Below are 27497 nucleotides of genomic sequence, written 5' to 3'. Positions count from 1 at the left end.
CTTGAAACTGGGAGGAAGAGGTTGCAGTAACCCAAGATTGCGCCCCCACACTCCAGCCTGGGTGACAGAGCAAGACTCTGTCTCAAAAATAAATAAATAAAGTTTGGTAAAGGGAAAAATTAAAATAGATTCTCAAAGTTCAAGCCAACAATTATTGACTGAATGTCTACTCTGGGTCTAATATGTTAAGAATATAAGAGTAGATTATAGTGTTACTCCTGCCCTCAGGGAGCTTACCATCCTTAAAGAAAGAAAAGACTATACAAGAAATTATTAGAGAAGGCAGAGAAAAACTCTTGATCAGAAAAAAATCAACCTACTATTACAGTTAATCATGGAGTTCAGTAACTACAAAGCCCACATACTTGAAATCCGTAGTTCATTACATGCAATAGGTTGTTCTAAGAATTCAAAGTTTTCTTTTAAACACAGCTGAAGTTTAGAGTCTGTCAACCTTAAACATTTCCTTCAGTGCTCCACCTCTAGGAAAATCTGACAAAAGCATTATTACTTGCTGTGCTTAATAATTAAGCGATGAGTCAAAGTCACCTGGAGACATGTACCTTTGGCAATTACTTTCCCTCTGATCTTATTGAAGTATTTTAATTGCACATGTAACACTGAAAACGTATTATGTCTATTTTGTGCCCTCACCGTGGATACTTGGATGATTAAAACACAGCTTCTACCATAAAGGAGCTCACCAAAGACACAGAGTTTTAATTCAATGCAGCTAAGTGTGACAGGTATGTACATGGTATCACTGGGATATGGAGGAAGGGCACACATCGGTTTGCTCCACTGTTGATGATGCTAAGTTTGATCAACAATGGAGCAAAATCAACAAAAATATAAAACGAATGTGTATCAAAAAATATACATTCATTTTATATTTTGATATACATTCATTTTATATTTTTGTCTCTTTATAGGCCTGGTGAGGAAGAAGATGGGTAGGAAGGGACCACATTTCTAGAGAAAGTGGGATTTTGCCAGGCAAAGCAGAGAGGAAGGGGTGAGAATGTCAGATAGAGGGAATAGCAAAGCACTAAGTTAGGAAAAATGAGAGCATGAGCCTGGGCCACAAGCAGAATACAGTGTCATGATGAGTATAAGAGGTAGGCCAGGAGCAGATGATGAACCTTGAAAGCCAGTGTTAGAGATTGGTTTATCTTCCAAGTTGGTAGTCTCCAATGTACGGTGTGCCCTGCAATACTGGAGAAATTTTGATTCTATTAAAAAATTTCTATGCTTTTGTGTACATTTCATGTGCATGCACGTGTGCATATATGTATATAAATATACACACACATACACACACACACACACACACACATATATATATATATATAATTTTTAATTCACTGAAGTCAGGACCTTAATTAAGAGGATGACTGAGGGTGGGATAAATGAATAAAAAAGCTTTTAGGCTTATTAAGTACTTAAAAACATCCAGGAGGAGCTGTCCAGCAGATAGCTATAAATGAAAGTGAAGCTCTGGGAGGGGCCTTTGCTTCGACATGTAGATTTAGGAGACATCCAATGAAGAAAGAAAAAAAAAATCAGTGAAATCAATGGCAGAACCTTGGGAAACATTAACATTTACAATAATATGAGCACTTAATTTTTTTTAAAAAAGTTTGTTTTTATGTTCATATTTGAGAACTGTGAATGATTACTTTTTTCAAAAGTAAAATGAGAACACAAGAAGCTGTGCTGGCACTTTTACTTAAAAACTCCTAAATATTACTACAAAGTAACTGCCAGGCCTTATTATTCCATTAGCATACAAAAGTGAGACACAATGCATCATGAAGGGGAAAAATATTTGTTAGTAGTCTAGCAGTAATTCAGAATGAAAAAAATTTCTTGACATTTTGTGGCGTTCAATTAAGGATTTTAGAAGTCTACCATGAAATGGGCACTTTGAAGAAATGGCTGATTACAAGGCTAGCTCAGAGAAAATACAAAGTGAACCGAGGATACCTTGTTTCAAAAAGCAAGGAAGTGCTTCAAGATTAAAGGAACTGTCAATGGGACATAACAGCTGGCTTAGAGAGGCTCCCTGTAGCCAAATCTGAAATGATTTGAAAATCAAGAATAATGCCAGGTGCGGTGACTCACGCCTGTAATCCCAGCACTTTGGGAGGCTGAGGTGGGTGGATCACAAGGTCAAGAGATCGAGACCATCCTGGTCAACATGGTGAAACCCCATCTCTACTAAAAATACAAAAAAATTAGCTGGGCATGGTGGCGCATGCCTGTAATCTCAGCTACTCGAGGCTGAGGCAGGAGAATTTCCTGAATCCAGGAGGCGGAGGTTGCAGTGAGCCGAGATTTCGCCATTGCACTCCAGCCTGCATAACAAGAGCAAAACTCCGTCTCAAAAAAAAAAAAAAAGAAAAAAGAAAATCAAGAATAATAATTCTAACACATAAGATATTTTTAAAAATCTGTGAATCTAAAGTGTGAAAGAAAAATAGAAAGTTCTTGTTCACAAAAAAGTCAGCCAATAAATGTAGAATGAATGATGGTATTGGAAAACCCCTATCTTAAGGCCGGGCATGGTAGCTCACGCTTGTAATTCCAGCACTTTGGGAGGCCAAGGTGGGTGGATTACCTGAGGTCAGCAGTTCAAGACCAACCTGGCCAACATGGTGAAACCCTGTCTCTATTAAAAAAAAAAAAAAGAAAAGAAAACCCCTATCTTAGACAGGTGCACTGGCTCATGCCTATAATCCCAGCACTTTGAGAAGCTAAGGCAGGTGGATCACTTGAGCCCAGGAGTTCAAGACCAGCCTGGCACCATGGTGAAACCATCTCTACCAAAAACAAAACAAAACAAAACAAAAATTAGCTAAACATGTTGCCACACACCTGTGGTCCCCGTTACCCAGGCAGTTGAGGCTGCAGTGAGCAGTGATCATGCTAATGCAGCTTGTGTTACAGAGCAAGCCCCTGTTTTGAAATAAATAAATAAAACACCATGTTGCAACTCCCATTTAATAACCGATTGATGCAAAGAACCAACAGATGTTAAAGCCATTGGGTTAGATTGTTGAGGAACAGGATATTTGCATAGTTTCAACAGGTTCCTTCTTAAAGTGAAAATGTAACTTAGAATGGAAAGATAAGGAAAATATCACTTTAACCAAATGTCACCAACAATGGGACAAACTGACATATGCCTCCTGATGCCATTTAAATTTATGGGAAGTACATATCTTCTAGGCAATATCCTTTAATTAAATCTAATCACGAAAGAAACAGACAAATCTAGAATGTGGAACATTCTATAAGTCAACCAGCCTGTAGTCTCTAAAAATGTTAGTACCAGAAAAAGTCAATTAGCAAGGCTTCATGGCTTGTGTCTGTAACCCCAGCTACTTGGGAGGATCACTTGAGCCTAGGAGTTCAAGACCAGTCTAGGCAATATGGGAAGACTCCAATTCTTAAAAGAAACAGCAAAAAACCACTTTGCATTGTGGCTCAAGAATGTAGCCCCAGCTACTCAGGAGGCTGAGGCAGGAGGATTCCTTGAGCCCAGGAGTTGAAGCTACAGTGAGCTATGATCATGCTACTGCATGCCAGCATAACCCACAGAGCAAGATCTTGTCTCTAAAAAACTAAAAATTAAAGTAATAAACAAAACAAAACAGATGGGCCATTTGCAGTGACTCATGCCTATAATCCCAGCACTTTAGGAGGCTGAGGTGGGAGGATCACCTGAGGCCGGGAGTTTCAGACCAGCCCGGCTTACATGGTGAAACCCCATCTCTACAAAAATACAAAAATTAGCCAGGTATGGTGGCGCATGTCTGTAATCCCAGCTACTTGGGAGGCTGAAGCACGAGAATTGCCTGAACCAGGGAGGCAGAGGTTGCAGTGAGCTGAGATCATGACACTACACTCCAGTCTGGGCAACAGAGAGACTCCATCTCAAAAAAAAGAAAAAATAAAATAAAATAAAAATAAAACAAACCACCAGAGAGAAGTCAGAGAGTCCACTTTTTAGAAAAGGGACAGGGGGAATTACTCTAGAGGAAAGGATGAAAGGAAAGAGTAAACCTAATATATAAACTCTGTCTGAGGTCACAATAAAAACAAAACAAAAACATTTAGATATAAAGGATATTTTAAGAGCAATTGGGGAGTATCGATTTTATATACATTAGCTATTATTGAATCCATGTTAAATTTCTTGGGTGTCATAATGGCATAGTGGTTACATAAAAGAATATCCTTGTTCTTAGACATGTGGTGATATATTTAGGGGTCAGGCATCATGACGACAAATTTATTTTCAAAAGGATCAGCAAAAAAAAATAGATAAAAGAAAGAAAAAATATACATATAAGAGAGGTGATAAAACAAATATAACAAAATGTGAACACTTGGTGAATTAGATAAAGAGAAATGGATGTTCACTGTACTATGTTTATAGTTTTCTGTGGCTTTAAAAAAATTTCAAAAGTAAAAGTCAGAAAAATATGTGTGGTTAATATGCTATAGTTAATTTTATTTGATGAATGCGCTAAATACTAATAAATTATCTAATACTTTTTCAAAAGCCCACCATGAAATTCTTTTCCATCAAAGCTAACCAAGCTAAAAGGTGAACTGTCACTTCTAGCCAGTGTCAGCAACGTAATTCGTCTTCCCCAACAACATCAGTCAAGAATCATGTTTGATCTACCTGTGAAATTAACAAACCAGCAAAACACCTACAGCATTCAGCCACCTTATAAAAAAAAAAAATTAACATTAGAAAATTGTAATCTGCTGGTTTTAAAATAATTTATTTCATAGGTCTGTTTTAATTTAATGTCTCACAGCATACATTATTTAACCAAGAGGTGCTGGACAGAGATTGTAAAAAGGGAGAAAACATTTAGGATAAGAAACCGGCTCAATTCCATTAGAATTTGATCCTATCTTGTAAAGTCTTGCTAGGATAAATTTCTATCATACTTCTTTTGTGCTTACAAAAAACACTAACTTCTGAATTTCCAAAGTTGTAAATAAAAATTTTTACAATTAAGTATGCATTCAATTGACACACAAGGCAACCAAATAAATTCTGTCATCAACATTAGCATAATGTGTATTTCCTGTCACTGCACTAATATTAAACTAAACCTCAAACCACAAAAACATTGTGACTAACATTAAAAAGGCAAGCTGTTAAGATACTCAAAGCTTAAAAAGGACAAATTGCACATGGTTAAGATGGGACATCATTTGACAAGGGCTGGTGTTGTGCATATGGCTGCTTTTTTTTATAAGAAGGCCACCGGCAAACAGGGCAACAATGTCGGCCCCCAGCCAACCACATCACAATGCAATTCTGATGAAACACATGACCACAAGGCAACCCCATTAACAAACATCCATTTTCAAAATTCTCTAGGCAAACAACACATTCAGTACAGTGCAGCATATCAGCAGGCCAAATTAACCAATCAGGTTCCATATCCTCGTTAGTGTTATATGATCCATATGACCTCCCTTTCCTTTCATATGGGCTGGTCTGACAATATTTATTGGCACATGAACAAGCCTCAGCATCACAGTGACTTGCTCTTCCTGGAGAATTGTGAAATACGCTTTGCTTATCTTCAAATACTTCCTTCTCACTGCTAAAAGTGTCTGTGTTCTCATTTTCTGAGTCATTTTCAGTATCTTGAGACCCCTCTGACATTTCCTCTTCAGACTGGATTCCAAGACATTTAAATCGCCACATGGGTAAATTTTTAATATAATCAGTTGGTATTAGAGGGTGAAGCCAAAGGTCAGGGAAAGCTAAGCGCTCCAAGAATAAGTCAGGGTCTTCGTCCCAATCAGATTCTACAGGAAAGTTCTGAAAAGAAGCAATTGGGTGGAAGAGGTAGCTGGTGTACCAGTCCCACAGACTTGATAGCCATTCTAAGTTATTGGCATTGACTTCGTCATTATTGTTGTTGCGCCTTCTCTTCTTTTCAAAGTAATCAATTAGTAAACCATGTCCAAGGTATGTACTGAGAAACAGGGCTGGGTGTGAAGAGTAAAACATCCAGTCTGCCCTTACCCACGAAGCCAGTGTGGTTGTATTGGAATATCTCAACAATTTTAAGCTATATTCATAAAAGCTATCTAAGTAAGGTAGCTGTAAAAAGCCCAACACAGGTAGCCAGGAAATAATTAATAGAGAATTATATGTCCCTAAAGTGCTTATGAGAACCACAAATCGCTTTATAGTAGCTCCTTGTGTAATAAATAAGTCCATCCAAGCCATAAGATTAACTAGAACCAAGCTTAAAACAAACAGATCATTTACCTCAGGTTGTAATGAGCGCAGAAATGAATCCATGGCCTGAAGTGATATAAATTCACCTGTGTGGTTTCCATATCTGTAAATTCCTTCAGGAGTTCTAAGTATGTATGATGGCATATTATATATGCCAATATCTGTCATATAACTCTTGTTGTCCCAATTTTCTACATTAACAAAAATAAACTCAACTCTTCCAGTAAACTTTATACTTAGTGCAGAGAAGAAAGCTGGGGGTTGGTCAAGGTTTGCAAACAGGTATATTTTTAACCAATATTGATCACTTTTATTCCATTCTTCTTTCAAATGTTCAGCATTATAAATGGTTTTGATCCGAGAAGCTGCATGAGCAGTTATCCATTTAAAAATGTGCTCTACTTCAGTCTTGCGTCCACTGTACTCTTTAAGCATGACCTTCCCTTTTGAAGTACTTGTTTGTGGAACAGACATAATGAGTGTGGATCGTACCCAGCCTCTTCTCCTGCAATATCTATAAGAGAGGAAACTGTGAGTAAACAGCTAGGCTGTAGTGCAAACAATTTATCTTCCCTGATACATTTATTTAGCACCTCTCACCCAAACCGAATAATTTCCAAATAATCAAAGTGGTACCATTACTTAGTGGCTGTGAAAAGCAAGCTGTTTTTGTAGTTTGTTTGCTTTGTATTTCTGTGTTTCTTTCTTTTTAAAAGATAAAGTGTATCTTGAAAAGTCTCCAAGTCAAAGGAATCAGCAAATACTTCAGCATCTCTTATTTACCTACAACTGCATTATATGCTAAAATCCAGAGGATAATAAGAAAATAATTCATGCTCAGAAGGAATTTAAAATCCTATTAAGGAGACAAAACAGACGAAACTATATATTCAGAATTTAAAATCCTATTGAGAAGATAAAACAGAGGCAAAACTGTATATATAATAATGCAAAAGAAGTTCAAAGAAGGGAATAGCATTAAGAGTGTGGGATGGTGCAGATTTCATGAATGGTTTAGGAATTGAGTTAGGTCTTCAAGGATGGTTAGAATCCAGATGGGTGGAGAAAACAGAAGAAAACAGATTATCCTAAGGCCCAGTTACTGGTTTGGTGCAAGCTCCTTAAGGGTAGAGTCATACCTACCCATTTAGTTAACAACTAACACAATGCCTGACTGCTACAAAGTAATCTGCACAAAAGCCAAACAAGAAAAGAGCAACTGCAAGCCCCATGTATTTTTGTATTCTCTTACTTCTTCAATGAAGATTATAAAGAAGAGTATTTAACACAGAGGAACAAAAACAGGAAGTATTTACATTAAGAGGTTCAGTTCAAGAATGATCCCCATTTTACAGCAGAATAAATTCAGAAGAATTTAACTAAAATTCAATCATTCGTTCAGATTTATCCAGTAGGATCATGACTCTCTTCTTTTGGAAACCTGTCTATTGATAGGTTCTTGCAAGGAGACCTGTGAAACCCATCTTCCCTTAAAAAAACTAGAGTGAAAAGAAATACTGAAAAATGAAAACAGCTGTTGTATCACAATAAAGAGATTGTAAGTGAAAATATTTTCCTTTTGTTTTTATTTTTAAGTTTTTAGTTATTTTATTTGAATAATAAGAGAAAGGGTCTTGCTCTGTCACCTAGGCTGGAGTACACTGATGCAATCATAGTTCATTGCAGTCTTGAACTCCTGGGCTCAAGCAATCCTCCTGCCTTAGCCTCCTTGGGTAGTTAGGACCACATGTGCACACCACCATGCCAGGCTAAGTTTAAAAAAAATTTTTTTTGTAGAGATGGGGTTCTCTCTACATGACATGAAGCCATGTTGCCCAGGCTGCCCATTGTTTCTAGTTTTAGTGTATTTTTTCATGTACCACACAGGAGAGTTAATCTTTTGTTTTTAAAAAGTATTTTTCCCTCAAAACCTACCATGTGAAATTTTTAAGTAAAATTTACCTCAATAAAGTTGTAAAAATGACAATCTACCACATGGATACATTTTGTTACAGATTTGTATATGAATAGTAATAAATATATGACTTCTCATTTTGCTACTCAGAATATTGATTAAAAAATCATAGATGTTATGCTTTACTTAGCATGGATTATATTTTATTAAATAAGCATATTACACATCATATGATCAGATGAAGAGAGAAAAGTCTTGACGTAGGTAGCATATGGCTTTATAATGATAATTTGACTAATTTTATCTCAGAGATTTTGTGATATAGTTTAAGATAAATGAAGATAACATGCTATGTCTTAAGACAAGGCTAGTGGTGACTCTGGAAAACTGTTTAGGTGACTCAAAATCACAGACCATGACTCTAAGCTTTTTGTTGAGTTGATTCACTTTCTTAGTAAGACAGAATCCATTAATATCATTACTGTTTTAACTGAAATGGTCTGAAAAGTATATATTCCTACAAAATAAATTCACTTCCTTAATAAGGCAGATTCCACTAATATCATTACTGTTTTAACTGAAATGGTCTGAAAAGTGTATATTCCTACAAAATAAGTATCTCCTATTCAATACAAAATAATAATTCATTGACAGGAATTCTATTTTTACCCTATCCCAAAAAAGTGACAAGTCAGATGCGTATGGACAACTGTCTTATTTATATCTTAAATATCTTTAAGTATCTTTAATGTTCTCATTGCACATGATAATTGTGATGACACATTTCAACTCTTGGCCATTCATTTTATCTTCCTACTGAGGCCTCTGATTTGTGTCATGAATTAAATCAGTCCTTCTAACAGAAAACTTACTTTGTAAAATGAACAAGTTCTTAGTGCAGACATTTATTCATATAAGAAAATGAACACATTATGTGCTCTCTTTTCAGTTCAGAGTTAATAGTTTTATCATTCCAGATAGAATAATGTTATATTACCTTATATCAATAGAAAAACTTTTATTGCCAATTCAAAAAAACTCTTTTTTTACAATCTGAATAAATTCAATGACAAAACCATGAAAATTATCCTCTAGTTTTAAAACTAAACCTTTTGAGTTCTCTTAAGAGACCTTTTGGGATTTCTTAGAGAATTTTAAGATTAAAAATGATAGGAAATATGGCTTGTGAGTTTTGGTATTCCAGTTTCTGATGTGGCATGCTGTATTTAAAAACAAACTGGGCTAGGTGGCTCACACCTGTAATCCCAGCACTTTGGGAGGCCAAGGCAGGCAAATCACTTAAGGTCAGGAGTTTGAGACGAGTCTGGCCAACATGATGAAACACTGTCCCTACCAAAAATGCAAAAATCAGCTGGGCATGGTGGCACACACCTGTAATCCCAGATACTTGGAATGCTGAGACATGAGAATTGCCTGAACATGGGAAGCTGAGGTTGCAGTGAGCTGAGATCGTGCCACTGCACTCCAGCCTGGGCAACAGAATGAGACTCCATCTCAAAAAAAAAAAAAAAAAAAAAGAAAGAAAGAAAGAAAAAGAAACCGTAATATTTCTGTTTTTCTGTTTATATATGCTGTTTTTTCAGACGAAGTCATTAGCTGCCTTGGCTTTCCTGGCTCTCTCTGCAATCCACCTTTTTTTCTCCTTCCCGGTTTTTTCCATAGGCTGCCATCCCTGACACTCCTGCCATAAGGCTTCCTGTCCTGCAATTCCCATGTCCTCTATCTTCTCTTTATTAGCCCGCATCTCCCCAGCCCTCTCCACACATCTATACCACCTCATCTCCTACTCTCTCAAAAAAAGAACAGAATATGAACCTCACAGGAAAAGTCCTCTGAAATCAATCTGTTGTTTAAGGAATGAGAAGAGGTAGAACCAGGCAAGGCCACTCCTGCTGGGTATATGGGGGAAGAAATTAAAGCTGCTACAACTAGACAGAGTCAGAAGCTGCTCAGAAGTGGTAGTCCTGAATGTTCCCAAGGAAGCTGCTGTGGCTTGGTTATGGTTTGTCTGTCCCCACTAAATCTCATGTTGACATTTTCTTCCCATTGTGGCAGTGTTGAGAGGTGGGGCCTGGTGGGAGGTATCTGGGTCATGGAGGTGGATCCCTCATGAATACCTGGTGCTGCTCTCAAGATAGTGAGTTCTAGCTCTGGCAAGACTGAATTAATTCTTGTGGGAATGAAGTAGTTTCTTGAGAGTGGGTTGATATAAAGCCACAGATCTTTCACATGTGCCCACTGTCCCTTTGACTTTCTCCATCATGTTCTGGCAGCACAGAACCTTCACCAGAAGCTGAGAAGATGATGGCACCATGCTTCGTGTAGAGCCTGCGGAACTGTGAGCTAAATAAATCTATTTTCTTTATAAATTACTCAGCCTCAGTATTCTTATAGAGTAACACAAACAGACTAAGGCAGGAGCTAAACAGGTCAGGAAAGTATAGCTGTACAGTGGGACTAGCACACTGAAGTCAGCTACCTAGAGGCCACCCCAGAGAAGGGACTACAGTCAAAGAATGCAGTACAGAGAGAAGAGCATAGAGTTTTGATATTTTTAAAACCCTAAAATCAAGATGATGACTCAATTACTCAAAATGTGATTAAAACACTTCCTGAATAACACTATTCTCTGCCCACTTACACCCTGCAAATTTTGAACACTCTTTTCTATATCTCTAAATTTTGTTCTTCTATATCGCCATAGTCATCAAAAGAAGAAAAAAATGACCCTGACTCGGCATAGCTTGCATGGCAAGAAAGTTCTTATTCTAGTTGGAGGACTTCCCAAATGAGGAGTCATGCACACATTATTGGAAGTGGTACAAGTCGCTGTGCAACAAAATCATTTTCTGATGAAACTGAAGATGAGTAGAAGAACTTTTAATAACAAAAACTATAGCTACAATCAACAAAAAAAGCTACTCAAAAAAATACTGCTTCAATTGTAAATAAAATTAGGATTATTTGAAGATAAAGGATTTAGAGGAAAACACCTAGAGCTAGCTTTTATGTATCTCTTCACCATCATTCCTCAGCTAATACAGAATCAGAGCTTTTCAAAAGAAAAGCTAAACAAATTTGCACTAAAAGCCACTGGACTGAATTATGACACTTCTGATGTACTTTGATTTATAAGATTACACTAAAAAATTATTCTTTCAGTTTTCATGCTTAACAGATTATTTTTATTTTGTTTTTGAATTCTTTATTATCTAATTACATATTAGAATTTAATGTGTTCAACTTTATATTTTTAAATTGTTTTTATTTGATGTTTTCTAATATATGTATAAACTATAATGTTTTGAAATATATTATTTAGTTTCATTGATTTTTTAAAAATACATTCTGAGTATCTTAAAAGAAGAAAGTGATATTAATAGTGAAGTTTGGCATAACTAAAAATACCAAAGTATCAGCTTTATCATTGGTTTTAGTATTATAACAATTGGTGAGAAAAAAAAAGACCTTTCACTTAGACTCTATTTGGGAATGATGGAATCAGATCAAATACTAAGTCTGGTAAATGAAGGCTGGAAATCAGAATGATTTCCTTTTCAAAAGGGCATTAAAACTTAAGCTATCTCACACATTTCAACAAAAGACATTGGGATATGATTAAGATTCTGTGGTTACCAGCTGGGGCAAACACAGTAAGACTTCATCTCTACCAAAAAAGAAGAAAAAAGAAAAAGAAAGGAAAGAAAGAAAGAAAGAAAGAGAGAGAGAAGAGAAAAGAAAAGAAAAGAAAAAAGAAAAGAAAAGAAAAGAAACAAAGAAAAGAAAGAAAGAGCGAGAAGCCAAGTGTGGGTGGTGCATACATAGAGTCCCAGGATACTTGAGATGCTGAGGTGGGAGGATCTCTTGAGCCCATCCATCAGCTGGAGGTTACAGTGAGCTATGATTACACTACTACACTCCAACCTGGGTCCTGGGTCACAGAGCCAAACCCTGTCTAAAAAAAAAAAAAAAAAGATGTGGTGAAGATGAGCATGAGAGCTTTGCAGGTAGATGTGAGCTAAGAGATGCCGGAACTTGCTCTTCCCGCCATCTTGGCACTTGTGGAGGCAAGAGAAGCTCCTGCTGCTGAAATTAGGAGGCCTGCTGGGAACAGGACTTATAAAAGGAACTACATCTGGAAGGCTATGGTCCAAGGCTATTTTTGCTGGCTATAAGCGGGGTCTCCGGAACCAAAGGGAGCACACAGCTCTTCTTAAAATTGAAGGTGTTTATGCCAGAGATGAAATGGAATTCTATTTGGGCAAGAGATGTGCTTATGTATACAAAGCAAAGAACAACACAGTGACTCCTGGTGGCAAACCAAACAAAACCAGAGTAATCTGGGGAAAGGTAACTCGGGCCCATGGAAACAGTGACATGGTTCGTGCCAAATTCCGAAGCAACCTTCCTGCTAAGGCCACTGGACACAGAATCTGAGTGATGCTGTACCCCTCCAGTATTTAGAACTAATGAAAAGTCAATCAATAAATGTGGATTTGTGCTCTTGTGTAAAAAAAAAGAGAGAGAGAGAGAGAGATGCAGGAACTTCCCTCCCATTCCCAACTCTTATGGGAATATCATCGATTTCACCTTTTTACTAGTAGACAAGGATTTTGAGTAGAAGAGAAGCAAATCTGAGGCTAAGGAAAGGAAGTATAGTAATAGTTTAGGAGAGTTTTCCACAGCCAATGGATTTCACATTACAGCTAACACATAAAATAGATGTAAATGAGGCGTATCTACCTACATTAGAAACTAGCCAATATTGTAGGGTTTTGACATATATACAATATGCCTCCTCCTCCACACAAAACAAAACATGCTGTACATGCTAATCTTTCCTTAAATATTCACCAAATGGAAAACTGAATAAATGAATGAGTCTAAGTTATAATTTGGTAGCACAAGAAATGGGAAAAAAAAGGCATTTCAAATAAAAAATAATGGAATTATAAAAGAAATAATGTGACAGACTGAATACTGGAAGTGATGACAAAAAACAAAACAGACAAAAATACCTCTGTGGATTCTTATTTGAGAAAATGGGGAGAAAAACCAGTGAAGGGCAGAAAAAAGAAAAGTAGAAAGGGCACATGGTTGATTAAAGAAAAAGAGAATGAATCTGATTTCAGGTACTAGTTTTCAGGGAAAAGAATAGATTTAGGGATAGTTGCAGAACAAATGGAAATGAGCAAAAAAATGCAAACTAGAGGTCAGAATGATAGAAAAAGATTTAGATCAGAGATCTAAATCTAAATCTAAAGCCATGAATGTGCCAGATCTCTTTGGAAAATAAAGTTGAAAGGACTAAAGACACAGTCTTAAGAGATATCTTCAGTAGACAGAACACAGAAGAGCCAGAGAAAGGGACAGGGAGAGACAGGGAGATAAAGCACACAGAGAAAGATCTTAGAGTGAAAGTCATTAACTGCCAGTTTATCAAAAGCTATTAATCAAGCAACTGTGAGGCCAGGTGTGGTGGCTCACGTCCATAATCCCAGCACTTTTGGAGGCCGGAGCAGGTGGATGACCATCCTGGCCAACATGGTAAAACCCCGTCTCTACTAAAATACAAAAAATTAGCCGGGCGTGGTGGCATGTGCCTGTAATCCCAGCTACTCGGGAGGCTAAGGCAGGGGAATCGCTTGAACCCATGAGGTGGAGGTTGCAGTGAGCTGAGATCGAACCACTGCACTCCAGCCTGGGCGACGGAATCTATCTCAAAAAAAAAAAAAAAATCAAGCACCTGTGTAACTAACAGTGTGCTAAGCATTATCATAAGCTTTCAGTTCAAGCAGGCTTCTAATATTATTGTCGTTTTTAAACAAGAAAGGCCCTGGTCAGGACTCAAATTCTAAGAATTGCCTAATCAACATACCTGGGATCACTGGAACAGTTAAATGTGCCTGTACGTATTCCAAATCTTGATACCTTTTTTACCATTTTCTCCCAGTGAATTTTGCCCACCAAGGGACTTCTGTCATTTGCTATGACCTATACCCAAAAAAAGAGAAAAGAAACTTGAATCACCTAAAATAGTCAAATCAACCATTTGTATCAACAATGTAATTTCATTAAAAAAAAAGAAGATACTATTCCCAGTTCTTATTTACTGTATCATCATATTATCATTACAATTCTTATAGAAGGAGCAATATCCAATAGGAAAAAGACTTAAAACACTGAAAAGTATATTAAACTCTCCCACACTCTGCGGCAGTTACAAAAAGGAGGAGGGAGTCAAAATTGTATTAAAAAGCTAGCCACAGGCGGTGGCTCACACCTGTAATCCAGCACTTTTGGAGGCGGAGGCAGGCAGATCACGAGGTCAGGAGACTGAGACCATCCTGGCCAACATGGTCAAACCCTGTCTCTACTAAAAATACAAAAATTAGCTAGGCAAGGTAGCACCTGCCTAGCTACTCAAAAGGCTGAGACAGGAGAAATGCTTCAAACAGGAGTTGGAGGTTGCAGTGAGCCAAGATCACACCACTGCACTCCAGCCTGGGCAAAAAGAATGAAACTCTGTCTCAAAAGAAAAGTTAGCCACATTCTCCACCACATGGCTTCTTCTCTCTAATTAAGTTACACAGGAGGAAATTGGCCCTTGGAATAATTTCTCTTTGCTCTGAAAAGAAAGTTTTAAATAATAATCCAAATAAAGCTTACTAAAAATTATCACATGTAGATTCAACAAGTTCAAATTTCACTTTTTAAAAAATATAATTATGCAGCCAAGAGTCAAACACATGTTTTCTATTAAAGGATGCTTTGACTAAATCAATAAATACTACCACTTCTACGGCTTTTTGCTTAACAATCATGAATGGCTCTAACATACAAGAATTACCATAATGAATTTTACATAACTTGTACTTCAGATTTGTAAGAGCTTTCAAACACAGTTAGGATTAGGAAAAAAAAAAAGTTTTTTTTTTTTTTTTTTTTTTTTTTTTGAGACAGGAGTCTCGCTCTGTTGCCCAGGCTGGAGTGCAGTGGTGTGATCTCAGCTCACTGCAACCTCTGCTTCCCAGGTTCAAGTGATTCTCCTGCCTCAGCCTCCCAAGTAGCTGGGACTACAGGTGCCTGCCACCAATTTTTTCCCATCTAATTTTGTATTTTTAGTAGAGATGGGGTTTCACCATATTGGCTGGTCTCGAACTCCTGACCTTGTGATCCACCTGCCTTGGCCTCCCAAAGTGCTGGGATTACAGGCGTGAGCCACCAGGCCTGGCTAGAAAAAGATTGTTAAGAAAAGAAAAAGAGTCCAGGTGTGGTGTCTCATCCTGTAATCCCAACATGTTGGAGGGCTGAGGCAGGTGGGTCACTGAGGCCAAGAGTTCAAGACCAGCCTGGCCAACATGGCAAAACCCTGTCTCTACCAGAAATACAAAAATTAGCCAGGTGCGGTGGCAGGCACCTGTAGTCCCAGCTACTCAGGAGGCTGAGGAATCAGAATCACCTGAACCTGGGAGGTGGAGATTGTAGTGAGTTGAGATTGTGCCACTGCACTCCAGCCTGAGAGATAGAGCAAGACTCTTAAAAAATATATAGATACAAACATAGACAAAATATGTCATGACTTCTCTTATTTATAAATGTCAGCCTTTCTAATCATTAACACCTTTTCCCTTTATTTCCTAATCTTCCTGCCTTTAATTAAGGCAGAATTTCAATGCAGATACCAGTAAAAACCAAAAAACATTAAAAGCAGAACCATAAAAATAACTAAATGGGAAGTTAAAGGAAAGCCAAAAATGTCTAAAGTCATCATGAAACCATCTGTTTAAGTCCAGGGTATACAGGCCAAGTTTATTTTCATAAATGTTATATTACTGATACTATACAATTCAAAATTACAGCATTATACTCTGGGGGACTCTAATCTTTCTAGGAGGAAGGACCATTTTCATAATCACAAAGCCTCCAGGAAGTGAAGTTCCAGGTGGGTGTGTAAAATGAGTGCTGACAGTTGACTCCTTGGGAGAGGCAAGAGGTGGTGCAGCCACCTGATCTGTGGCCACTCTGCTAGAACATCTAGCAAATGTCAGAGGGCAGCAGAAGAGACAGCACATGGTGATGACAAGTGACTGGAAGTTCACTTTATGTGCCAAGTAACCCCTATGACATTCCACTACTGTCCTCATACTTACAGAGACACACATGGATATATAACATCTTATCACTTAACTTTGAAGCTTAATGAATATACATACACAATTTAGGGCATTAAGCAAATGGTTTCGATATTACTTTTTTTTGTTAAGAGACAGGGTCTTACTCTGTTCCCAGGCTGAAGTGCAGTGGCTCAATTATGGCTCACTGCAGCCTCAAACACCTGGCCTCAAGTGATCCTCTCTCCTGAGCCTCCCAATTGTTGGAATTACAGGCATGAATCATTGTGCCCAGCAATGGTTTTGATAGCACTTTTTAATTAAAACAAGTGGTCTTATTGAGACAGATACAATTTATTCAAATACTCAGATAGTTGAAGTAACCAGGAAGAAGGCAATTTGGGGACATACTTAATAGGTGAAAGCTCTTTTTTTTTTTTTTTTTTTTTTTTTTTTGAGACGGAGTTTCGCTCGTTACCCAGGCTGGAGTGCAATGGCGCGATCTCAGCTCACCGCAACCTCCGCCTCCTGGGTTCAGGCAATTCTCCTGCCTCAGCCTCCTGAGTAGCTGAGATTACAGGCATGCGCCACCATGCCCAGCTAATTTTTTGTATTTTTAGTAGAGACGGGGTTTCACCATGTTGACCAGGATGGTCTTGATCTCTTGACCTCGTGATCCACCCGCCTCAGCCTCCCAAAGTGCTGAGATTACAGGCTTGAGCCACCGTGCCCGGCTGGTGAAAGCTCTTTTGAAAGATGCTCACACCAGTTACTCTACCCAGTAAGTCTCTAGCTTTTACATTTTTCTGTGGTCCACAAGTACTTTATAAGTTTTACCTAGAAGGCCGGGCACAGTGGCTTATACCTTTAATCCCAGCACTTTGGGAGGCTGAGGTGGGTGGATTACTTGTGGTCAGGAGTTAGAGACATGCCTGGCCAAAATGGTGAAACCCTGTCTCGATTAAAAAAACGAAAGTTAGCTGGGTGTGGTGGCGCACACCTATAATCCCAGCTACTTGGGAGACTGAGGCATGAGAATCACTTGAACCTGGGAAGCAGAGGTTGCAGTGAGCTGAGATTGTGCCACTGCACTCCACCCTGGGCAACAGAGCAAGACACTGTATCAAAAAAGTTTTACCTAGAAAATCAGGAAGATCAAACAAAGCAGGCTACTGCTGCCTCTTCTTTTTTTTAAATTTTTTATTTTTGTTGCTACCACTCAAGAGTCAATCTGGTAGTTCTTTTGGTCAACTAATTAAAGAAATGTTTAACTTATTTTTCAGATTACTCAGGAAGATTAAGAAGTGTCTGTGCAATCATACTACCATACTCTCTACTCTTTGTTCTCTTTTAAAAATAACTCCCTTTTCAGGCATTATCCCATTTCTTGATTAAGGTTGCAAATAACTCAAACATTTCAGGTCTGTGTGCATAATGACACTGCTTCAAGAAGTTTAGAGGTTGCCTAGCCAGTGTAAATATTTAGTTCCTAAGTCTAGAGGCATCTTTCAGTGAAGACCCTGTTCATTGCACAGGTATCTTTGAGCATGTGATAGGAGCTCCAATATTAGGAAAAGGAGGAGGAATGAGAGGGAGTTGTTCCCAGCTATCTCCTGGTTCCAGCAGAGACAGTAGAAGTGAGTGAAAAGAATTGGAAAAGTACCTGGGGCAGGTACAAGATAATGCTCAATGCCAGGGCCTTATTTATTCAGCAACCTGTTCTAGCATTTGTTTTTGAAGGGTTTAAGGATCCCTGATTGACAGAGCTACACAAAAATGAAAAATCTTCTGGGCGTTGCATGAAAGCTTTTCATATTACTTCACAGCTATAGAAATTGCTTTGTCCAATGTCCTATATAGTTTTAGTTATATAATTCAACTGAAGGTTTAGCATAAATTAAATTTGGTGGAGTTTGAATTAACCAACCACTATAAAAATGCTAATATTTTCACAAAATAACTCATCTGGCTGAGTCACATAGCACAACAAAATATTCTCAGCCTAATATATATATATATAATATATACACGTTATATATATACACGTTTTATATATATATACATATATGCACACACACACACACACACACACACACACACACACACACACACACTATGTCATACCCATAAGAGCCCCCAGTTTATAGCTCATATCCTAGAAGTATGATTCTAAGTGACATTCATATGTCTGGTCTCATTAAAAGGGGAGATATTTTCCTCAGCAGCTCAGGAAGGAACATTCTACGTGGGGAACATTTTCAAAGACTAGAATAAAACTGGACAAAGTACAGCTTGAGTTCCAGGTCTGGAACAGACTTGGCAACACAGGCTAGAAGTGAAGCAATCTTTCCATCCCCTTTCCCAGGGTATCTGCCTCTCTAACTGGCATCTAACACACTTGCTCACCACTGTAGTCCTTGCAGCAAATATAGTGCCTAGCTCATATGGGTGCTCAATAAATACTTTTGTTGAACCAAACGATTTCAGCTTTGTACAGTTTAATAATTCATTCTTCTAGTTCTGATTACACAGAGTCTCTAAAGGAAAGACTCTAAGCTTTTGATTTCTGTTATAATCAAGGTCCCTTCCCCAGCAACCTGTCACCGGGATGTTTTCTGGACACCAAAAAGTAAGAAATAAGTAATTTAGAATCTCCTTGAACAAAACTATTGCCTAGGAGCAAAGATAAACAGTGGCATAAATAGTACCTTGCTATGCAACTGCACATCAATGTTCTCGACCTCAGACATAAAGATGTCTAATTCAGTGCATTTTGAAATGCCCATTCTTTCAACTTGGGGTTTAATACTGATCAAAACATGTGGCATACCCCTTTTAATATTGTTAATCTCCATACAATAACATCAGGTTTAGTTAAATAACTTAACTTCTTGGAATAACAAGAGTATTGTGCTATGATATTTTCTGCATTTGTCAGTATTGCATTATAATAGGCTCTTTCAAAATCATAAGCCAACCTAATACAGCTAGTGCTCGGCTTATGGCCACGGTCGGGACCGTGGGATGGTCGTAACACGATTTGGTCGTAAGTTGAGTAGGCTATATGTACAGTTGAAATGGTGCACACGGAGATGGTAGTGCTGCCAGAAGCTGGTCCGCCCTGTCGTACGCCCAGCTGGGCAACGTTTGCGCTGCCAGACACGGAGCAGTCGTGGCTAGTGATTGTGGTCGTAAAGTCGAATGGTCGTAAGTTGCATAGGTCATAAGTCGATCAATACCTGTTCATGCAAATTATATAAAACCATTAAGAGGGAGGACAACTGATTGACAAAAACAAAACAGTGGTTTTTAAATTTTTTCGTATTCTTACTTTATGAGTTTATAAATGCTTGTTATGTGTTTCACCTCCATAGTAGTGTCAAATAAAAGTAATTTAGAATCGCCTCAAACAAAACTATTATTGTCTAGAAGCAAAGATAAACAAGTATAAAATCAGCTATTAACTCTTGTCAGCCAAACAGGAAATATATTGATAGAATACTTCAGTAAATATTGACCCAAAGCTTTACTTTAAATCATATGATGCTTCTCACTGTTACCTCAATTCCAGTGACTTTAAATTCCCTATGATGTAACACAGCCAATAGGGAACAAATATGTCCTTCTTTGAACTATGACAAAAGTCAAAACAGAGAAACAGAAATGTTAAGAGGAGGATAAATCCATAAAACCCATAAATTATGCTAACTTCTCCATTTCAGAAGCCTATCTACAATGCCAACTGCTTCTCTGACCAAGGGTCTTTTGAAAAAATAGTAACCATCTTCTATCTGTGATGCTATGAAGACTGGGGCCAAAGAATCCACAAAACTGTTAAATAAATAGCTAATGAAAGATATGAGCTTAGATCAGGGACAAAGCAGAAAAACAATGTTAGAAAAAACTTAGAAAAAAGAAGACTTGGTTCTTCATGTATTACATAGTGTGTCAATGGTAAAGATGCATATGTATGTTGCTACCTTGAAAACTAAAATTAGTTCTGTTCACATTATGGAGACTATATGTAGAATGGACCTGGAAAAACCTGAAAATGTGAAGAGGACTGAACTGGCTGGCATCTGTGCATCTTTATCTAAGAAAACACTCCTCATAGACTTAAATGACAGAGAACAAATTAGTCAGCTTCTTCTAAAATACAGTAGCCTCCCCTTATCCTCAGTTTCACTTTCTGCAGTCAACTGCAGTCCAAAAATACTACATACAATTAGATTTTCAGAAAGCAAGATACCACATTTACATAAAAGTTATTTCAGTATATTGTTATAATTGTTCTATTTTATTATTAGTTGTTGTTACTGTGCCTAACTTATGCATTAAACTTTATCACAGGTATGTATGTATAAGAAAAAACATAGTATATATAGGATTTAGTACTATCCATGGATTCAGGCACCCACTGGGGATCTTGGAAGGTGTGCTTCTCAGATAAGGGGGGACTACTGTAAACAGAAAAGGACAACAATTCAAATTGTTAAAAACTGAATTCTTGCAAGTTACCCTTTACCATAGATTAAAATATATGATCTGAGCTGAAAGAATGGCAAGCAATGGAGACAATATTTCTCTTCTGTTTCTAGTACATATTTTCAATGTTAAACATAGCTTTAAAAAAAATACAACCCTTTTTTAAGGGCTTAAACCAGGTAGCTGTGCTGATTAGCTTAAGTGGTTAGTTCACAGCGCCAAGGACAGGATTTCAATCTCACTCTTCTCAGTTGTCCTGCCAGAGATTGTTCTTTCAGACCAGGCCAGCCATTTGACAGATATAGGCCACTGGCCCCAAGAACACAAGCCAGACAGTGGTGGTCAGTTGACAGATATAAGCCATTTGACAGTTATAAGCCACCAGCCCAAGGAACTCAAGCCAGACAGCAAACCTTGAGTGTCACTGGTAAAATTAAGTAGGTGTCCTACTGCATCATTTCCATACACAGAAAACCACAGAAATACATTCTCCTTTTCTTAAGAGTCGTTTTTCAACTATCAATACCTATGAGGTTTAAAAATATTTTAAGAGGAAAATTAATTTAGCAACTAGAATTTATAATGGTACCATTTATTATCATTATTTGTTCTTCATTCAAGTGTCACCTTACCAGAGAATTCCTTGCCACTCTCATTTCCTTAATCGGCTTATTTTTCTTCTTAGTACTTTCCACTGACTGATATTATAGTAAATATTTATTTATTTATTTTTTGGAGATGGAGTCTCACACTGTTGCCAGGCTGGAGTGCAGTGGCACAATCTCAGCTCACTGCAATCTCCACCTCCCATGTTCAAGCGATTCCCCTGCCTTAGCCTCTCAAGTAGCTGGGACTACAGGCATGTACCACCAAATCTGGCTAATTTTTTGCATTTTAGTAGAGACGGGGTTTCACCACGTTGGCCAGGATGGTCTCGATCTCCTGATCTGCCCACCTCAACCCCACAAAGTGCTGGGATTACAGGGGTGAGCCACTGCACCTGGCCTTAAGTATTTATTTATTTGGTGTCTACCTCTGCCAACTGGAAAGTGAGCTGCCTGACAGAGCAAGGCCTTAGCTTGGTATGTGTTTCTCGTATATCTTCAGGGCCCACAACAGGGCCTGGAACACCCACATCTGCCGAATAAACTTTTGATGCATTCTGTCACATATTTATTACAGGAGTTTAATTCATGGGTATCTTTAACAGGACATCAAAATCAGTAGATAATTTACAAGCCAAGAACATACTGCTAACAATTGAACCAGAATTTATTTATTGCTATAGACTGCATCCTATATAGCAAAAGAACTCAAGACTTTAGACATGGCCCTTCCAAGTTTCAAAGGTGTGCAACATCTTCACCATTTATTTCCATGGGATTAGTCAATGTGGGTGACAAACTGACACTGAACGCAAGGCAGTGGGACGGCCTAATCAACTCATTCTCAGTAATAAAATCTCAAATTATCAAAACCAGTGTCTTTCTCAATCAGACTGTAAGAAATGAGTACCAGATCCTTTTGATCTGGGTAGGAAAAGATAAAAGATATAAAAATAAAAAAGAAAAGAGAAATGAGTACCAGAGAAAAGAAATAGAACAACAATATACTTATAAATTAAAGCTCTAAAAAAAGCTACAGCTTATTTTTCAACTCCAATTATCTAAACTAAAATAAACTAAACAACAAACATAGAAATAAACTAAAATTTAAATGGATAATGTATAGACTACACCCATACCCCTCCATTCTCTCTCCCATTGCTGAATGTAAAAATTAATGAATTAGATTATCTGGAAAGTAAAAGGACAAAAGCAATAGGAAGGTTACAGTAAAGAAAGGCCATGGATAAACAATGTAATCTCTGGAAGAATTCCCAAATCTCAGCCCTTTAGCACAGTGGACTACTGTACTATTCCATCCTCTTTAGATGTATATGTATTTATCTGAGGCCATGTGCAGCAGAAAAATGTACCCATTCACAATCATACTGCTAGTCAATGACAGTACCAGACCTGCAACTAAGGTCTCTGAACTTGAAGCTTTTTCAACCATATTCTGCAGTCTTTGCATTCAGAAAGAAATATGAAGAAACTATTTTAATTTTCATGCCCTAAATCAAACTTTGCCTACTCCAGTGTGAAATAACAAAAGTACCAGAAAAGAAATCAGAAGCCTTGGGATTTCATCCTGGTTCAATATTACCAACTACTTCCATTACCTTGGGCAAGCTACTTCACCTCGTCTCAGAAAGGGTTAGTCTGATGTAATTTCCAAGCTTCAGCCATTCACAGACTATGTTAATAATTTTGGTCACATTCATGCTGCTAATTTACTTGATACGTCACTTTAAATGAATGCACAGTTTTAAAATGTAAGTAAGTAACTTTAGTCCTGTCCTAAGCACTATTTATGAAATTTACATGTTCATATAATATAGATTTTTCTAATTTACATTAAGCCATGTAAATGATAATGTGTTCCCACTTATCATAAATCACATCTTGGAAAGTATAAAATATTTTTAAGGTCCTTCATAGCTCTAAAACTCTAATATGCTAATTAAGTCTCACAGCTTCGCTATCATAAAAACAGGTGTATAAAAAGCTTAAAAAGTATAATCTCATCATCATGAGTTACGTAATGAGCACCCCCACCATTTTCCAAATGGTCACAAAGTTGGTTATTTCCCTAATACAATTATCCTTTACTTTTACTTTAGGGTTCTTATATAGAAAAATTATTCAGGCCACTGAATTAAAAACTGGAGATAAAAACCAAGAGAAACAGAGTAAATCGCTAAATAAAAGGGATATATATGTGTAATTCTCAACTCAATGAGGTCCAATAATTGAAACAGATTTGCTTCTCAGGACTCTAAACAAAAAGTTGACCCCTATCCGCCAACTTTCTCTTTCCCACTACTCAATCTTCATTTTCCTCCATCTCCAAAACCTTTTTAAGAAGATACTAGAGCCTCCCTAAGAGAACTGAGCTATGTGTGAGAAACAAGACCCAAGTACATGGAAGTGTCACTGGCTGGTATATACTATTTAGTAAAAACAATTTTTTAAGGTTCTCAAATTATCAAGAACTATCACTGCTTTTCATACCTGAACCAGCCAGATGCCATCTTTTGTGTCTTCTACAAGCTCATAGAAGTGCATTTCACCACTGAAATTGGTACTAGAAACAGATTCGGATGCTTCTTCTTCCTTGAGAGCAGAATAGAGCTCACCCTCCATCAAGTCACCTGAAGAAAGGAAAAGAATAATACTAATAAGGTTGCAAAAATCCTAGATTCCCAATTTCAGTAATTCCATTTTTTACACTGTTAAGAATCATGTTATTGTACTTTCAATTGTATTCTAGAGACAAGAACTACTAGTAGAACCTGAGTATACCCACTTAAGAGTCATACATTCAGTAAGTATGTAGTAAGAACTTACTGTGTTGTCAGGCTAAAGTGAACAAAATAGACAAAAATCCACCTTACAGAACAGGGCTTACATTTTAGTGGGGTTATCACATAATTATTAGGAAATCACTGAATTTGTACCAGTCCAAAAAGGCATCACCTTATTAATTATTTAGCTTTGTGTATGACATATCCAGGCTTCATACACATTTTTAAACAGTATGGCTTACATGCTTCTTATTTAAAAGATTTAGAATTGGGTTCACAGAATTTGTCATCAGCCCTGCTTAAAAGAGCAAAAGGGTTTGTATGGCTTGGAGGTCAGAACTTTACCTATTAGAACAAACTCCACATTCATATACAAATTTACAGTGTATCATTACACAAATTAACATTAAATGTACCATTAAACAAAAGGAAAGGAAAATACTAAGGTCAAATTATTTTAACTTTCACCTTAAATAGTAAACAGTGAGAAGAGAAGCCAAGCACTGCACCATGATAGCAGCAAAACCATTCACATATCTTAAAGTTAAACTGCCATACCATGAGTTTTCTGCCATAAAATGTGTGACTTGAGTCATACTTCTGTGGGCTGTGCATCTTTAAGTTTTATGTGGACTCCTAATACATTCAAAGTGCCAAGTATTTGCAGGCCCAAAAGAAGGCAGTAATAAATAGCAGTCAAAAGAAAAAAATGTGTGTGATCAAACTATTTTCCATAAAAAAATGATTTGGTTTTAGCAGTTAAGACACTTCTCATCTCTAACCCAAGAGAGTTTATTTATTAGAGATCTTACTCTAGTTACTCCATTTCTTCCGCCTATAGTAGAAATAAGAATCACCATAAACCAGTCAGTAAACAAGGAGGAAGAATAATACATGACTTTATATTTTCTCTCAAGAAACATTTATCACTTTTGCAGAGTGGGTTCCTCTCCACTACCCTAATAGTGAGATATGAGTTTTATAATCCAAAACCTACAAATATCCAAGTGTTAAACTACTAGCAAGTTCATATTCTTGTCTATCACACTCCTGTCTATAGAGTACTAAAGAAGGAAAAGATTTGTCTTGTAAAAGACACAGCTGACAGAAATACCTGAAACAACAAAAAAGAGAACCATCAGTTTCAACTGCTTCCTACAGCAACCCAGAAAGCGTTTCTCAAATTACATTCTACTTTCAGGAAGCATATCCAAAGATACACTTCGTACAGCAGTTAAAAAAATTAACCATATTTCTCACCCAATGCTACCAAAACCAACAATTACTAAAAACACATTCTTTAAGACTTTAATATTCTCTCAGCACTATTTCACTTCTATTTCTCAACCCATTAAACGATGCAAGGGTGCCTGTGACACAGAAGACAAAAAAAATTTTTTTTACATCCAAGATGAGAATTTTAAAAAATCCTAACAAAAGTATAAACTCAAACAAAGCAGGCATTGATACAATATGTTCGCTTTATTTTCACCAAACTTAAAGTCTGAAAAGCTAATACTGTATGGTGTACACTGTCTATATTCAAACTCATGATTTAATATTTAAATCCTAGGCCCAAGTGCCTCTGATAGTAAGTATTCCAAAGATGTATCCCTACTCTGGGTATCTTATTATTACTATCGTAACAAATATTGCTATTGACGGACATTTTTGAGTTTTTCTTATGTTTTTATGAACTCGACTGACAATGCTTTCCAGTTTGTAACCGGTTGATATTCCCAAATTTTGAGAAAATCACTCAACTTAGTAAACAACGCTAAGAAGCTACACTTAAAACTGTCATTTTACGACAACCTTTTTAAGGTTATCCTTTTAGGACACACCAACACCCCTCAAATAATTTCAGCCTCCTCCTCCAAGCTGGGATCCGCATACTTGATTGCAGAAAGCCGGACAAGGAAACCTGTGCAGCTTTCACCCTTCTAGGGAAGGCCTGGCTCTGGGAGAACAGCCAGGTACCAGGAGTCACGGGTCGTCCGCTCTTCCCGGCGGAGGGGACCCTCGGGGAAGCCCGATACTCGCCTGACTTTTCCACCAGCTCCCGGACATCCTTCTTCTCGGGCAGCCCTGAGTAGCCCAGCCCCCGGCACTCCAAAATGGTCTTCAGCTTCTTGAAGCTCAGCGCCACCGGATCCACCAGCTGGGTGGCAAAGATGCCAGTTTCATACCACACGATGGCCTCAAAAAACCTGGCCAGGACGAACAGGACCAGGAAATAGAGGAGCAAGAAAAAAAGCTTCAGCCACATCTTCCCCGGAGTATCCCCTCTCTTTCCAGAGAGCTCGGAATACGCGAGAGAGAAGGGTCGAGGGCTGGGGCTGCGGCTCGGGGGCAGCTTGGGCGAGGGCCCCGTGTCCACGCGCGGGCCGCCCGGCGCCCTCACTGGCCGGCCATGCCCCGCGGGGAGGCAGGTGACCGGATCCGCGCGGGCGTGAGGCGGCGGCGAGGGACGCAGAGGCGCAGAGCCTCGCGCCTGGCCTCCCAGTCAGGAAGCGACAAAAATAAAGGGGAAAAACTCAAAATCCCCATCCATTAAGCACCTGAAGGGAGAGGGGCGCGGGGAGAGCTCGCGGGGAAGAACAAAACTAGAGACGCGTCCCCCGGCGGGGGACCCTGACCCAGGTGGCGGGGTCGGCGGCCCTCCGGTGCCGCGATCTCAAGGGGGAGGAGAAGAGGCCAAAAAAATCACTCAGATCCGCCCAGGAGCCGGGGATCCGGGCGGCAGGCCGGGGACCGAGGGGCTGTCGGGGGCCGGACTCCCGCGGCCGCGGGTCAGGAGGGCGCGGCGCTCGGCCGGGCCAGGCCCGGGGCCCAGCGCGCCAGGCGCGGGTAGGAGCGGCCGCCGCAGCGCCGCGCCCCACGTCCAGGCCCCAGGCCCTGCCGGCAGCCCAGGCTCCGCGAGAAGCGCGGCGGGCACGGCGGTGGCTCCAGGTTCGCTCGAGCCGGCGGACGGGCGGCGCCTCTCAGGCGGGCGGACTCCGCGGCCCGGCACACGATGGGCGTCGCGGTCTCTGCAGAGGGAATCGGTCTCGGAGGAATAAAAGCAAAAATAGGCCCCGAAGCCGTTCCTCTAGGCGGCTACTCGGCTGCCTCGCGGCCACGCAGCGCCCGCCCCGCTCCGATGGGCGGCGCCGGTCGCGGCCGCCGTCCCCAACGCCCCCGCCACCTCAGGAGGCCGCGGCCGTAGCCCCCGGAGCCGTAGATCAGCCGCGGCCGCAGCCGGAGCCGAGACATAACAACTGACGT

General features: G+C 38.9%; 1 protein-coding gene and 1 pseudogene across 4 annotated transcripts in view; one reads left to right on the top strand and one right to left on the bottom strand.

Moving 5' to 3' along the window:
* LOC101046810 (charged multivesicular body protein 3) overlaps positions 1-27497 on the bottom strand; it is a 125260-nt gene extending 97763 nt beyond the window's left edge. The window contains exons 1-4 of one of the 4 annotated variants that reach the window (XM_003942527.4): positions 26274-27489; positions 23938-24077; positions 14101-14216; positions 2988-6800 (exon numbers count right to left, since the gene is read on the bottom strand). In XM_003942527.4, the coding sequence (XP_003942576.1) occupies positions 5225-6800; positions 14101-14216; positions 23938-24077; positions 26274-26499 (2058 nt within the window). In that variant the 5' untranslated portion in view covers positions 26500-27489 and the 3' untranslated portion in view covers positions 2988-5224. Of the gene's footprint in view, positions 1-2987; positions 6801-14100; positions 14217-19314; positions 19576-23937; positions 24078-26273 lie in introns of those variants that run through there. The other 3 variants (XM_074397230.1, XM_010330362.3, XM_010330363.3) reach the window with 3 other exon arrangements.
* On the top strand, positions 10123-12686 carry LOC120366351 (large ribosomal subunit protein eL33 pseudogene; annotated as a pseudogene).

Source organism: Saimiri boliviensis, chromosome 1, assembly GCF_048565385.1.
Source record: "Saimiri boliviensis isolate mSaiBol1 chromosome 1, mSaiBol1.pri, whole genome shotgun sequence".
In the NCBI taxonomy this organism is placed as follows: Eukaryota; Metazoa; Chordata; class Mammalia; order Primates; family Cebidae; genus Saimiri; species Saimiri boliviensis.
The sequence above is the reverse complement of the archived record's forward strand: the minus strand, read 5'-3'. Positions and strand labels throughout refer to the sequence as shown.